Source organism: Astyanax mexicanus, chromosome 5 (assembly GCF_023375975.1).
Source record: "Astyanax mexicanus isolate ESR-SI-001 chromosome 5, AstMex3_surface, whole genome shotgun sequence".
Classification (NCBI taxonomy): Eukaryota; Metazoa; Chordata; class Actinopteri; order Characiformes; family Acestrorhamphidae; genus Astyanax; species Astyanax mexicanus.
Window position 1 is genome coordinate 8340910 of NC_064412.1, and position 14288 is coordinate 8355197.

Consider the following 14288-nt stretch of genomic DNA (forward strand, 5'->3'; position numbering starts at 1 on the left):
TCAATTATATTTTTTAGATTACTTGAGATGAACTTGTGTATAAATATTTATTGTTATCCCAGTGTCTTTAACAGTCTCTTTCTTCTTTCTCTTTCTCAGACTCGTTCACTCAGGGCCTGGGAAGAGCTCATCAGTGCAGGACTCTGAGTTAACCTTCGGCCTTCGCTTGGGCACCAAGCAAGGTGTGGAGACCCACCTGTTCCGTGTGGACACTGCCAAAGACCTGTCCACCTGGAGCCACCTGCTGGTGGAGGGCTGCCACACTGCTGCCGAGCTCATACAGGAAGTCACCACAGGTACACGCTGTTTAATCCTAGTTCCTCAGGTACTAAACAGTAAAAGTAAAAGTGTTATTCCTCCACATTAATCCCCTGATCTAAACCTGATGAACTGAGATGGTGATTTGAGGTGATTTAATTGGGATGAGCTGGAGCTTCACAGCGTGAAGAAAAAGCAGCAACTATTGTTCAGCACCTCCAGGAACTCCTTCTTTCAAGACACTGAGAAAACTATTCCAGGTGACTCTCCCTCATGAAGACACCGAGATTAAAATACCAAGAGCTAAAATGCTAAATGTGGTACTTGTAAAGAATGTAAAGTATAAAACATATTCTGGCTTGTTTATCACAAAAGTACTGTACTCACCCATACTGTTTTCAATAAAACAAGCATGTAGATTAATCCAGGGCTCATCAGGACAACAAAGTATTTGCTACTCGACATCAGCATGAATCGTACATTTAAAGTGCCACTACAAGCTGAGTGGGAGGCTTGGATGAAAAGCGGCGAGAAATAATTAACCAGCCGAAGCTAAAGGGCAATGCTAGGCTACCAGTAGCAAAGCCACCACAGCAAAATCTGGACTAATTTACCTTACCTTTAATATTACGACTTTATTTTCGTAATATTACGACTTTACTCTCGCTACTTTTCCTGGTAAACTGTATTTTTTTTAAACAAGCCATGTCGCAGCACTGTTTGCGGTACGTAACATTATTTGTGTACTTACTGTTATTTAATTAAAGTAAATTAAGTTTCTGTGTAACATCTTTCTGTGTACATATATTATGTGATACAATGTTGACAACTGTGGCTAATAGTCAGGTGCGACCTGTATATGTACAAGGTCTTTTTTCTTTTCAAATTTGTGGGCGTGGCTTGCATTCAGGCACGCTCAATAGCCTGGAAATTACGGGAATATTACATTTACTATATAAAAAATAATCATAAAAAGAATAAAAAAAAACACATTGAATGAGAAGAGGTGTGTCTATAAACATTCGGTAAGTAATTTAGATGTTTTACACTTCCTCTATATTATATCAGAAAATACTGCAAAATATTAAGACCGTTTTTGTCTTACAGTATTACATTTATGTGCATTATAAAAATAGCATGCTCACTTAGAAAAAAAACATCATTTTTCAGTGAGATTTCAGTTCATTACCACTGCCTTTTTTTACCATTTCCTCTGCTCTCAACACCCAAAACAAACTGTGTAAAAGTTAACAAGAGGAACTGGGTGTGTGAGGAGGTGTAACACTACAGCATGCAGGGCTGTGGATCTTCAGGGCCAGGATTAAAGGCCTGGTTGGGTCTTCGGTAATCTGGGGGATCTGTTTAGACATCTAAGCTTCAGTAAGTTGGTCAGGTCCAGTTCTATTACCATATGATTATATGAATAAAAAATATTTATATTTTAAAGTAGAGAAACTAGTAGGTGGCTGTTTTTGTGGTAATGCTTTATAATACAGCTCTCGTTCCCTTTCCTTACAGTGTAACTTCTCTGGATAAACCAGTACATTAAAAATACTTACCGGGTCCTACAGGTACTTTAACTGTACGTATAACTAAAGAACAACCAGGAAGAAGAGTGTAACAACTAGGTAACTTTCTGAAACTTACCTTGTTCTTTCACAACACATATGGTCCCACTCCTTATAGGGTCCTACTCGTACTTAAAAATTTTCAATTTTCATATAAAATAATATTGAATCATTTTGCCCTTTCTTCATGGCACTTATGAAGGCTTTATTCTAGTCACACGACAGGGAATGATTTTAATATTTTATAATTTTATGAATTTAAAAAAGGAGATGAAAATTTGGTTTATGCTTTTAAAACTGTCAAGGTAAAGCAGCTAAAAACAGTCAGGGTGGAGTAAAATTTATATATATATATAATAACACTATACACTATACTAATACTCAGTAAGTACTCAGAAACAACAGGGAGCTGTGGGCTGTATTATGTAGTGTACAGTGTTTTACCGTTCTTACTCTGTAACTTCACAGTACTTACCCTCTATAATGCGGGCTGTATTATAAAGCGTATATGTTTGTTCTTGTTTTTGTTGAGGCATCATTTGGTTGCTGTCTTTCTGGTCTATTGAGTGAGGAACAGTTTGCTAAACACCTAATAGAACAAATATGTGTCTCTCAGCCTTTTCAGTTTTAGCTAGAGGGTGACATCACCCAGAAAACCACTGTCTTTTCCACTTTTTCCACTTTGAATCCAGTGCATACACATGACATCATTTCAGAGCAATGATGAGCAACCATCTGCTACAAGTGCTTACGATCTAACAGTCAGGGTTCTTTTTATGACCTAAACTGTCATTGTGGTTTCGCCACTGGATTGTGGAGATTTGGTGAAGAGTTAAGACTGGTGAAGGATGATGTCGCCCTCTGCTGATTATCTTTGTGTGTTACAACAAAAATATCACTTTTTTTTCAGTAAAATCTACAAAAAAAATCCTTTAGCTTTGCTTGCTGCACACATTCACTGTGGCATTGTTTCAGTAAGATTCTGCAATGTTACAAGATTTATTATTTCAACCCAGTGTTGCATTAAAATGATCTTGCAGCAGCATTGATGATGGTAGAGTCTGACCACTGCACAAAGCAGCTCTTCTCCATCGAGCACATCCCAAAGATTCTCAATGAGGTTAAGATCTGGACTCTGTGGTGAACTCTCTCTCAATCCATGTGTGAAAATGATGATCTCATGCTCCCTGAATCACTCTTTCACAATTCCAGCACCATGAATCCTGACATTGTCATCTTGGAATATGGCCGTATCATCAGGGAAGAAAAAATCAAATCCATTGATGGAATAATCTGGTCTATATTCAGTATATTCAGGTAGTCAGCTGACCTCATTCTTTCAGCACATACTGTTGCTGAACCTAAACCTGCAGACCAACTGCAGCATCAACCAACCCCACATCATTTACTTACTTAAATCCAGGTGGAGACTTTATTTTGGCTAGGCCATCTAAACAATCAGAATGACCTGTGCAAAGTATGAGCACCTCATAGAATTTCTACTTTTTTTGCAGAAGATCCAGTATCTGCCATTTCTGAAATTGTTTAATATGTTTCCCCACATTTTCTAAAGTGTTTAAGTCCAGCATAGATTTTGGATTATTTATGTCTTTAATAATCCTGTAATAATCATTAATATATCGTATTACTTGTCAAATTTTGAATTGTAGCTATCTGAGATTATATTTTAAAATGTATACGCTACATATAGAAAGAGCACATTGATTCTAGTCAAACTTGAGCTAGGGTTTGTACTCAAAATTCATTTATGAATATGTGGATGTGGACTTTTTAATTGTCAGAACTACACTGAAAAATGGAATTACCATTTAACTAGTTAATAAATCATTTTAGGTACCTGTAACTGAAAATTATACTAGTAAAACTAGAATTATATATAAGAGAGAGTGAAAATCCCTGTAAATAAATCAAATAAATCGCATGACTAATCCAAGTTACATTAAAGATGTGCCATCCGGGTAATATGACAAGTCAGAATATTTATGTATTTATCTGTAGCAATTTATTAATCTGAAGATTGTTCATATTAAACCTATCATATCTGATCATCTGAAATGAATTCAGAATCAGTGATGGATTATGTCTCCCTCTACTGATAGCTCTGTGTATTGCTGATGTATGTTTACACATACACATACACTGGTTATGAAGACTTTAATGGATCACCCACTTTGTGAGTGCAACACAAATATGAGTAGTGATTGCATTATCATAACTGTATCATAACACAAAAACCTTATTTCTTCATTATTTATTTATTGTTTGCTGTTTTCAACTTGTTCAGATTGTTAAATGGACCAATAGAAATTTTCCAAAAAATATATTTTTTTACATTTAAAACTGATACAAGTATTTTTGTGACAGCGACTATATAATCCAGGAGCATAATGTTAAAATGAAGCAGACACTTATAATTTAATCAGTTCCATTTAGTCAAGACCGTGGCTATCAGTCCTGTCCTGAAGTGCCACTAGCCTGCAGGGTCACTAATGTTAGACACAAAGGCCTTTTTTGTACCCATGTTTTTTGCACCAGTAAAACATTTAAACATTATCATCAACTAAATATATGTCAAGAACCTGATGATTCAAAATTGTCTGGCTTTCCAATAAAAAAAAGTAAAATGTATCATTAAAATATATATTGTTTATTAGTACAGTGATACAGAATACTGAATGTACCTTTTGGCTGCTGGTTAAATGGTACAGTTAGGAAAGACTTTGTACTTCAGAGGGAACACATTTTACCTTATATTATATCAATATTATACCTTTTGATGGTACAATTATGAAAAGTGTACCTTTTAAGTACAAGAAATTACTTAAAGCTCTGTAGAAAAATAAGAGAGCACTTAAAAATGATGAGTTTCTTTGATTTTACCAAATTGAAAACCTCTGGAATATAATCAAAAGGGAAATAGATGATCACAAGCCATCAAACTGAACTAAACTGCTTGAACTTTTGCACCAGTAGTAAAGGCATAAAGTTATCCAAAAGCAGTGTGTAAGACTGGTGGAGAACATGATGCCAAGATGCATGACAACTGTGTTTAAAAAACAGTTATTCCACCAAATATTGATTTCTGAACTCTTAAAACTTCTTTGCATTATTTGAGGTCTGAAAGCTCTGGATCTTGTTTGTTATTTCAGGCATTTCTTATTTTCTGCAAAGAAATACTCTAAATGAAAATATTTTTATTTGGAATTTGGGAGGAATGTCTTATAGAATAAAAAAGTTTATAGAATAAAACAATGTTCATTTTACTCAAATATATACCTATAAATAGCAAAATCAGAGAAACTGATTCAGAAACTGAAGTGGTCTCTTATTTTTTTTCCAGTGCTGTATATTGTACCTCTGTTTTGTTGTTGTTTTTTTTTGTGTAAACCATGTAATAACCAAAAACAAAAAAAAATGTTTTTTTTGCCATAGATGATTAATTGATACTAGTTACAATATTATTAAACATTACTATAATTTAATGCTTAAGAATGTTGTGTATAATAACGAACTGAGACATTACGGTAGTTTTTAAAAAATGTATCTTAACTGTGTCCTAACTAGTGTCAATTAATAGTTTGTAATACAATAATGTACCCTTATTGTTAGGTGTTACCCACAAACATTTGAAAGTGGGCGTGGCCTGCCATCTTCTGCTTTGTGGACATCAGTTATTTAGATGTTCAGAGGAGTTTGTTGCCTGTATAAAACATTCCTCACCATGACTGTGAACAAGCCACAGCTCTGAGAGTCTAAGAAGGTCTTTGGTTAATGTTTGCATTCCCAAATGTTGTATACTGCTCTAAATTTGGTGGAGTGATTTGGTGAGAAATGCTCTGTTCTACTTTAAACTGTTTCACAGTGGTTCTGAAAGGAACCAGATGCCTGTAGCATTCAAAAATCCACTTTATGTATTGCCATCTGTGATGTAGCTTTTTAAACCCTTCTGGCATTGAGTTGTAGTAGCAGCATTGTTTTATGATAGTTGTGTCATAAAGTATATTTTTAAACTTTGTTCATTGCAGAAAGTTATATGTGGTGTGTTTTATTGCATTGCATTCCTCAGTGAAAGTTTCCAGATTTGCTATTATTTTACACTACATAAAAACGCTCAGAAGTGGTTTTGGATTGTAAATAAAAATGGTTATATTTATGCTGTAGTCATGACGACCACTGGTTCACACTACTGTAAAAAAAACATGTCTTTATACTGAACCATTTTCCTCAATCCCACTCAGAAAAACTTTGGGCACCCCTGATCATTTTCATGATTTTACTTTGTGAATCATTGTTTTTCGGATCAGCAATTGCAGTTAAATATATCATATAGCAGATAAACACAGTAATATTTGAGAAGTGAGTTACAAATATACAGTAGAAGGCCGTGGTCATAGTATGGGGTGCGTTTTTGTATAGTGCCAGATCACCTTTGGTCTTCATTACAGACATTTAGGTTAGTAAGGTCATGCAACCAGATACCCTACCTTTTCTGAATGTACATTTCAGTGTGCTGTTCCAACATGACTAGGCACGTCCACACACTGCTGCTGTCACAAGGGCTTGTCTTAAATACATTCTATGCCATGACCATGTGCCACATATTACTTCTGTATGTTCTTCCAACTAATATTGTAATTAGACACTTTATTATTTATTAATCTGACGCAAATTATTAGGAGTTAAGAATGATCAACCACTGCATTATTTAGAAACATTTGATTATTTCACTGTTATATAAAATAGGTAATTGTCTGACGCTGATGCTCTTATCCATTTTTAAAGTAGTTTTTAAAATTTTAGGTAATTTTACTTTTACTCAAGTACATTTTGACACAAGTAATCTACTTTGCTACATTGGAAAGCTCCCGATTACTGAGTAAAAAATAAAATGCTGGGAAAAACACAATTGTCTGAATTTTAAAAAATATTAATTGGCGTGGATGCGCCGGCACACGGATGCTCGCTCGTGGAATAACGAGGCAATAACATCCTCATGCAATACAAAATGTGTCCCGCCGGACAGAGCTGTCAGCTTTCAAAACTTCCACATTAAACCTGCGAAAGCATGTGGTTGTAAGTATTTTTTATCATTAAAAAATCTGCTTGACTATAAAATACAGTTTATAGTCACCTATATGATCATAACAAAAGTAAAGACAAAAAATGGATCATAGAAACCTTGTTGCCACTTGTTCTTGAAAATGTTTTATGGGGTGATCTGAACAAATACTGCCTGAAAGGTCCAAATTATTATGTGAAATAATAGTTCATTAAAAACTATTTAATTTATGATTTGTTGTACTTTTTTACATCAAATAATTAAAAGTAACTATGTAACTTTTACTCAAAGTACATTTTAAATTGAGTACTTTTTTTACTTTTACTCGAGTAGATTTTTAGTTGGGTACTTTTACTTTTACTTGAGTAGAATTTTAGCAAAGTAAAGGTACTTTTACTTAACTACAATTTTTCTGTACTTTTTCCACCTCTGGTGGTAGCTCACTGGTAGACAATGGTGTTATCCAGTGCGCCACACCAAATTATTTAATATGACAGTGGAATAAGTTAAAAAAAAATGTAACTTTATGATTAAATTAAATTGATGATTTGAGGGTGATGTCAACAAAGTGTGTGATGACTAATACAAAAATACAGTTACAATACCAGTCAAAAAATAAAAAGGTTTTATTTTTAATTTGTTTCCTACATTGTAAATGAATACTGAAGTTATCCAGGCTATAAAGGAACACATAAGGAATTTTAGGTGCTCTTATCTGGGGAGCTGTTAACTTTTGTTTTCTGAGGCTGGTAACTCTGATGAACTTATCATGTGCAACAGAGGTAATGCTTGCTCTTCCTTTCCTAGAGTGGTCCTGATGAGGGCCAGTTTCATCATCATATTTTTGACGGTTTTTGCGATTGACCTTGATGATACTTTCAAAGTTTCGGTTTAACTGACCTTCATTTATTAAAGTATTTTTCTTTATTAGTTAAAGAGTAGTTCTTGCCATGATATGGATTAGAACATTACTTAAATAGTGCTATTTATTGTATACCAACTCTACCTCTTCACTGGTTAAGTTAGCATGTGTTTTTTTATTGAACAAGTTCATTGTCGTTCCACAGCAAACAATATAAATGTATAGTATAGTCAACATTATTCTTAAGTTACGGTGAAGTAGTAACCACTCTCCCTCTTTTTCTATCTCTCTCTTTCTCCCCTACAGCATGCAGTTGGAACGGTCAGCAGTGCATGCTAAGCGTGCACATAGACAACGGCTTCTCGTTGTTCACGGAGGAGGCTGGGGTCCGCAGGCACATACTCCTGCAGCAGCCGTTCGAACGCCTGCGCATGTCCTCCGACGACGGCGTTCGCATGATCTTCCTCGATTTCGGAGGCCCGGAGGCTGAGATAGTGAGAGAGCCTCTTCACTTCCCTCTATACTTCCCTCCATCCTCTCCTTTCTTCTCTCTGCTCTTCTGCTCAGTCTTAATTCTTCTCCTGTGTGTGGCTCCCTCTTTAACACCCCCCCCCCCCGTTCCACTCCTCCCCACCTCTCCTGTTTAAACTTTTCTGCTGCCATTCACTATCCTATGCTCTTTATTCCCACTCAGTTCATACTCTCTCTCTCTCTCTCTCTTCTCTCTCTTTTATCTCTGATCACAGGTCTGTGTTCTCAGTCAGCTCATAGCTATTCTCTTTTGACTTCCTCCATCCTTTTGACCAACTTTTTCACCCCAGTTCTCAGACTTTTTGTCTGTAATGACTCTCCCTCCTGTTTCACCCCCCCCCCTCCCCCCCCCCCCCCCCCCTCTTTCTTAAGACTCTACTTTATAGGAGTCATTATCAAAATCCTGTGTCTTTCGGTCCTCAAAACTTAATAAAAAAACTAAGGTTTTAGGTTAGATTTTTTGTTTAATTCTTTTGAGTATTCGTAATTATTATAAGATTTCATACTTCACAAGAATCATATTTTCCAGCTTATTTTATATTTCTACTTTTTATTTCCTGTCATGCATGCGTCCACCCAGCCATTCCATCAATTTTTATTTAATGAGAACTGCAGACATGTTGAATTGTACATTGTGACCTTCTTCTGTTTTAAAATTACATTTCGATTTTCTAAAATTCTAGAATTCATATTAAAGCTCACCTTCCGCGAAAATCCGATTTTTCTTGTTTTTTGTGGAATACAGTAGGTCTCTCCGAGTTGAATGTGTACACCTGCACATTAAACTGTTCTGCAGCCCCCATTGTCTGCAGGAGCTAAGCAAAGAAATCCCCCCTCCCCCCCCTCCGAAAAACGGGTGAATTTTGAATTATCTTTCTGCCTACGTAGGCAGAAACTCACAGACCAGCCCACCTTGGCTCGAGAAACTCCTAGAGGCGGAGCTGAAGCGACGCAACATCACCGCTCATCAGTTAGGAGGTGGGAGGCAGTGAGCGGCAGAGCGGTGGAGGGGCGTCGCAGTGCTCCTAGCCAATCAGAGGAGAGATATTTGCATGCTGTTTGCATGTATGAATATTCATGAGCAAAGCTGGAATCCGGTCATTTTGGACACACCCCTAAAACAGTCCATTAAAAAAGAGCTATACAGAGACACCTGAGCACTTTTTTTTTACAAAAACGGCTCACATGTCATTCATTCATACTAGAGACCACAACTAGACATTTTAAAATGAAAGAAAAAACGACGGAAGGTGAGCTTTAAGTGAAATTCATCAGATGTCTTCAGTCCATTAAAAAATAAAACAGTGTGAATGTAGTGATGTCACTGATATCAAATATAGCTTTCTGAAAGGGCCGAGGTTATCTTAAGATGAAAGGGTGGACAGGGAGTTCTTGCACATATTTAAATAGCCTTCAAAATGTAGAATAATTACAAAAAATACTTTATATTTGTAATAATGTGTTCATTCAGAGTAAATCTTGAATAATGTTACACAATTAATTATTGTTACACAGTGTCTATATAAAATTTAAACAACTACGCTGCGACAAAAGGGTTACTTGCTTATCTTGTAATACCAGTACAGGGGAACATCAATATGTTGTAATATATTGCCAAACTTTTTTGTGAAACTGGCATAGTTAAAAAAAACACACACACTAGCATATTTCTAAAAAAATGAATAATAATAAATCTTAGCAAGTAAAATGTGATTTTAAGGCAATAAATTGAATACATTTATAATTTTTGTTCTCTAATGAAAATTTACATCTTACTAAGCATTGTAAGTGTAAGATACTGTAATCCAGTATTTTATCCAGTATCACTTAGAATCAGTATCACCTCAATTTAAATAATTTAAAATTGGCACAAAAAATCACTGGTCAAAATATTCAGGTTTTTGAAAATCAATATGGTATTGCAAATTAAAATATTGTGATACTTCAATATATATATATATATTATTGTCAGGTTTAGTAGATGTATTAGAGAAGGGAAATCACCAAACTGTGCAGGACTCTGCACAGGTGTGAATTGGTGTGGCGCAGTGGATAACACCACCCCCTGCTAGTGAGCTACCACATCATGTGTGAGACTAGGGTTCAATTCCTGGTCTGGGTGACTGAATGCTAGACTACACCAATAAGAGTCCTTGGGGCAGACTCCTAACACTACACTGACCCACATCTGTAATAGAAAAAAAAACCTTGTAAGTCACTCTGAATAAGAGTGTCAGCTAAATGTCATAATTAGTGTACTAATTAGTAATTAATTAATTAATTAGTGTACTCTGGCCCTAGTTCATTATCCCTGCTTTATTCACACTCACTCAGCCTTTCTCCTCACTGCTCTGTTTCTCCGTTTTTCAGCAACTGGACCTCCATGCCTGTCCCAAGACCATCGTCTTCATCATCCACTCGTTCCTCTCGGCCAAGGTGAAGCGGCTGGGCCTCCTGGCGTGAACGCTGGTGTCCTAAAGCTCCACACACACACACATACGCAGCTACAGTACGTGAAGCCTTAGTCACATGTCCTAGGAATCGGAGCCACAGCAATGGAAGCAGAATGAGGACCAGACAGCATATTGGTGCCACTGGTGCAGTCCTTCCACTGTTGGCCAAACAATCAAAAGCCATGTAATGAATTATCATTTTATCTCATTTTTTATGTGGAGCCGATTTTTTTTTACAGATCATACAACGGAATGCCATATCAGTCTGTATAAAATATAAAATACATATGTATTTACAGCTTAGAACTGGAATTGACCTGTCGGTGTTGTGTATATGACAGCTTTCCTTCAAAGCAACTGTTTAGACAAACTAGAATGTTGGCAAAAATCCATTTAAAGTATGAGTTATATAGTTGTCTATATAACTGGAAGATTTTTCAGTCCAAAACTGTATACTATTAAGCAAATTGGAAATGCATTTATTCATGTATTTACTGTTATGTTCCCAGTATGTGGATGTCTTTACTGCCAGGGTCACTTGTTCATTCACATTGGGCAATTCTAGGCACATGGTGCCAGTCACGATCGTTACCACTCTCAGCATTGTCCACAGTGGGTGGTAATGTTTTCTGTTGTGTATTTCCTGTACACACGTGACACTGTGGATCGAGGAATGTAACCTTGTTTAAACTCTGATGAGCATGCTGGCCAGTGTTCAAACTTACTCACAAGAAAACACCTCACAACTTACAATACAGTTCCCTGAGGTAATGCTTCATAATTAATATGGGATATTAATCATTGGTGTCCCATAACTATTGGCATTTCACTGTACTGCTGTTATAACTGGTGGTCCATTTGGGTATAGACATTGTGACCTCTGGTCCTATTTCATTTATCAAATTATTTAATTGAATTATTGAACAGTTAACAAATTCTCCCTTAGACATCCGTTTTTAAGAAGATGATCAATTATCAATGAAGAATTTAATGGTATTTATGCCAACATTCTACAAAACCGTTCGCTAAGAAAGTCTATATCTGTGCACAGAGCATGAACAGATCACCTGAAAAGATAACAGGCCATTAATAAAGCTGGTATTTTGAGGGAAAAACTGATGCAAAGCTTAACAATATATGAAAGTCTGTGAAAACCAATTAGAATTATCCAGTTTGCATAATGCCAACCCAGTGAGCTTAAACTCTTCATTAGCCACATTAGCCTTTTTAGCTGAAGTATTCTTTTAATATGACTCCTGGTACAGTCTGAAAAGGAATTTGTGGCTCAGCAGATACACTATATTTCCAAAAGTACTCAATCATCCATCTAAATCATTAAACTCAGGTGTTCCAATCACTCCAATTCCAATTCCATGTCCACAGGTGTATAATAATAAAAGCAGCAGCAAGTCCTGCAGACTGCTTCTACAAACATTAGTGAAAGAATGAGTCTCTCTCAGGAGCTCAGGAGGATGCGGCACCTGTGCAACAAGTCCAGTCGTGAAATTTCACTACTCACTACTAAATATTCCACAGCCAACTGTCAGTGATATTATAACACAGTGGAAGGGTCACTACATCACTACACACCTCCAAACATCATGTAGCTTCAGAGTTCATCACTACACACCTCCAAACTTCATGTAGCTTCAGAGTTCATCACTACACACCTCCAAACATCATGTAGCTTCAGAGTTCATCACTACACACCTCCAAACTTCATGTAGCTTCAGAGTTCATCATCACTACACACCTTCAAACTTCATGTAGCTTCAGAGTTCATCATCACTGCACACCTCCAAACTTCATGTAGATTCAGAGTTCATCACTACACACCTCCAAACTCCATGTAGCTTCAGAGTTCATCATCACTGCACACCTCCAAACTTCATGTAGATTCAGAGTTCATCACTACACACCTCCAAACTCCATGTAGCTTCAGAGTTCATCATCACTACACACCTCCAAACTTCATGTAGCTTCAGAGTTCATCACTACACACCTACAAACTTCATGTAGCTTCAGAGTTTATCATCACTACACACCTCCAAACTTCATGTAGCTTCAGAGTTCATCATCACTACACACCTCCAAACTTCATATAGCTTCAGATTATATCTAGTGTAGAGAGACTCATGGAATGAAGAGTTTCCATAGCCGAGCAGCTTCATCCAAACCTCACATCACCAAACACAGCAATGCAGGTTGAATGAATACTATTGGCGATATATTGTACCTGCCACTGCCGTATTCCATCTTATGTCTTTTGGCATTATTTTCCCCCCCATAGGCTTAGATTAGACAGGCCCCATTCTCTTCTCCCATGTCTGATAGCGTATTTGATCTAACCGTTCTCTGTCCTGATGAGATTCAGATATCGGTCATTTCATTTCAGATGATCGTCTGCTGGCAGCTTGTCCAAACACAGACCCAGATCAGTTTAAATAAAGAAAAGCCAATGTGATTTCAGGATATGGAGTTTAGACGTAACCTTTCAGGATCTCATTTCTTCAAATGTGACAGCTGAACTTCTGTGAGGCACTTTTGTCTAATCGTGTTATTCAACCACCAGATATTAATTAATTCATTTACATTTCTACGCAAATATTTAATACTTGTAACGGTAATAATGTCAAAAAACCCTAGCATTTCATTATTAGCTTTGGTAGGGGGGCGTTAGGGGGAGGGGGGGTGGGGGGAACAGGAGGGAAGTTGGCAAGATGTGACACCATATATACTACTGGCCAAACCATTGGAAGCAACACTTATTAAACCTTACAAACTAGATTTTTTTTTTTTTTATTTATTAATTTTTTCTTGTTTAAATAAAAAAAATAATTGCCTTTTGCTCCTGGGTTGTGAATTCCTGAACCCAGCCAGATTCACCTGATTCTGAGACAGCTGTTTAGGGGAGCAGCTGTGGCCTACAGGAAATTTATTTTTGGACTATAGAAGAAATTATTTTAATTTTCCCAAAAATCAATAGGTCAGATTGTAAGAAGCAGTAAAGACACTTCGCTGAAGTACAGCATTGTAATGGAGTTTCAGTGACGTGTTTCCAGCACTAAGGCTGGGTGCAGCAGCATTAGCATTAGCATTATCTGCTAACCACAGCGCTAGCTCTTTTTCTGTTCAGAGGTGAGTACATTGGACTTTAGTCTGCATGTTTGCAGTGTCAAAACAAGCTGATAGCTGATATCACCCTCGGTTACCAGAACACTCAGGGTTCCTCAGTCTAGATGCTAACAGTGGCTGGCTAGCGTTGCTATCTGTGGCTGGCTAGTGCTGCTAACCGTGGTGGGCTAGTGCTGCTAACCGTGGCTAGCTAGCACTGCTTACCATGACTGGCTAGTGCTGCTTACCGCAACTGGCTAGCACTGCTATCCGTGGCTGGCTAGTGCTGCTAACCGTGGCTAGCTAGCACTGCTTACCATGACTGGCTAGTGCTGCTTACCGCAACTGGCTAGCACTGCTATCCATGACTTGCTAGTGCTGCTTACCGCAACTGGCTAGTGCTACTAAACACAGCTAGCTAG

At 37.0% G+C, this 14288-nt stretch overlaps 1 protein-coding gene across 1 annotated transcript in view; it reads left to right on the forward strand.

The window, feature by feature from the left end:
- The window catches only part of snta1 (syntrophin, alpha 1), a 70464-nt gene extending 57717 nt beyond the window's left edge, over nt 1-12747 (forward strand). The window contains exons 6-8 of the mRNA XM_022675620.2: nt 100-296; nt 8075-8262; nt 10670-12747. Coding sequence (XP_022531341.1) covers nt 100-296; nt 8075-8262; nt 10670-10762 — 478 coding nt within the window. The 3' untranslated portion in view covers nt 10763-12747. The remainder of the gene's footprint in view (nt 1-99; nt 297-8074; nt 8263-10669) is intronic.
- Nucleotides 12748-14288: the final 1541 nt, after the last annotated feature.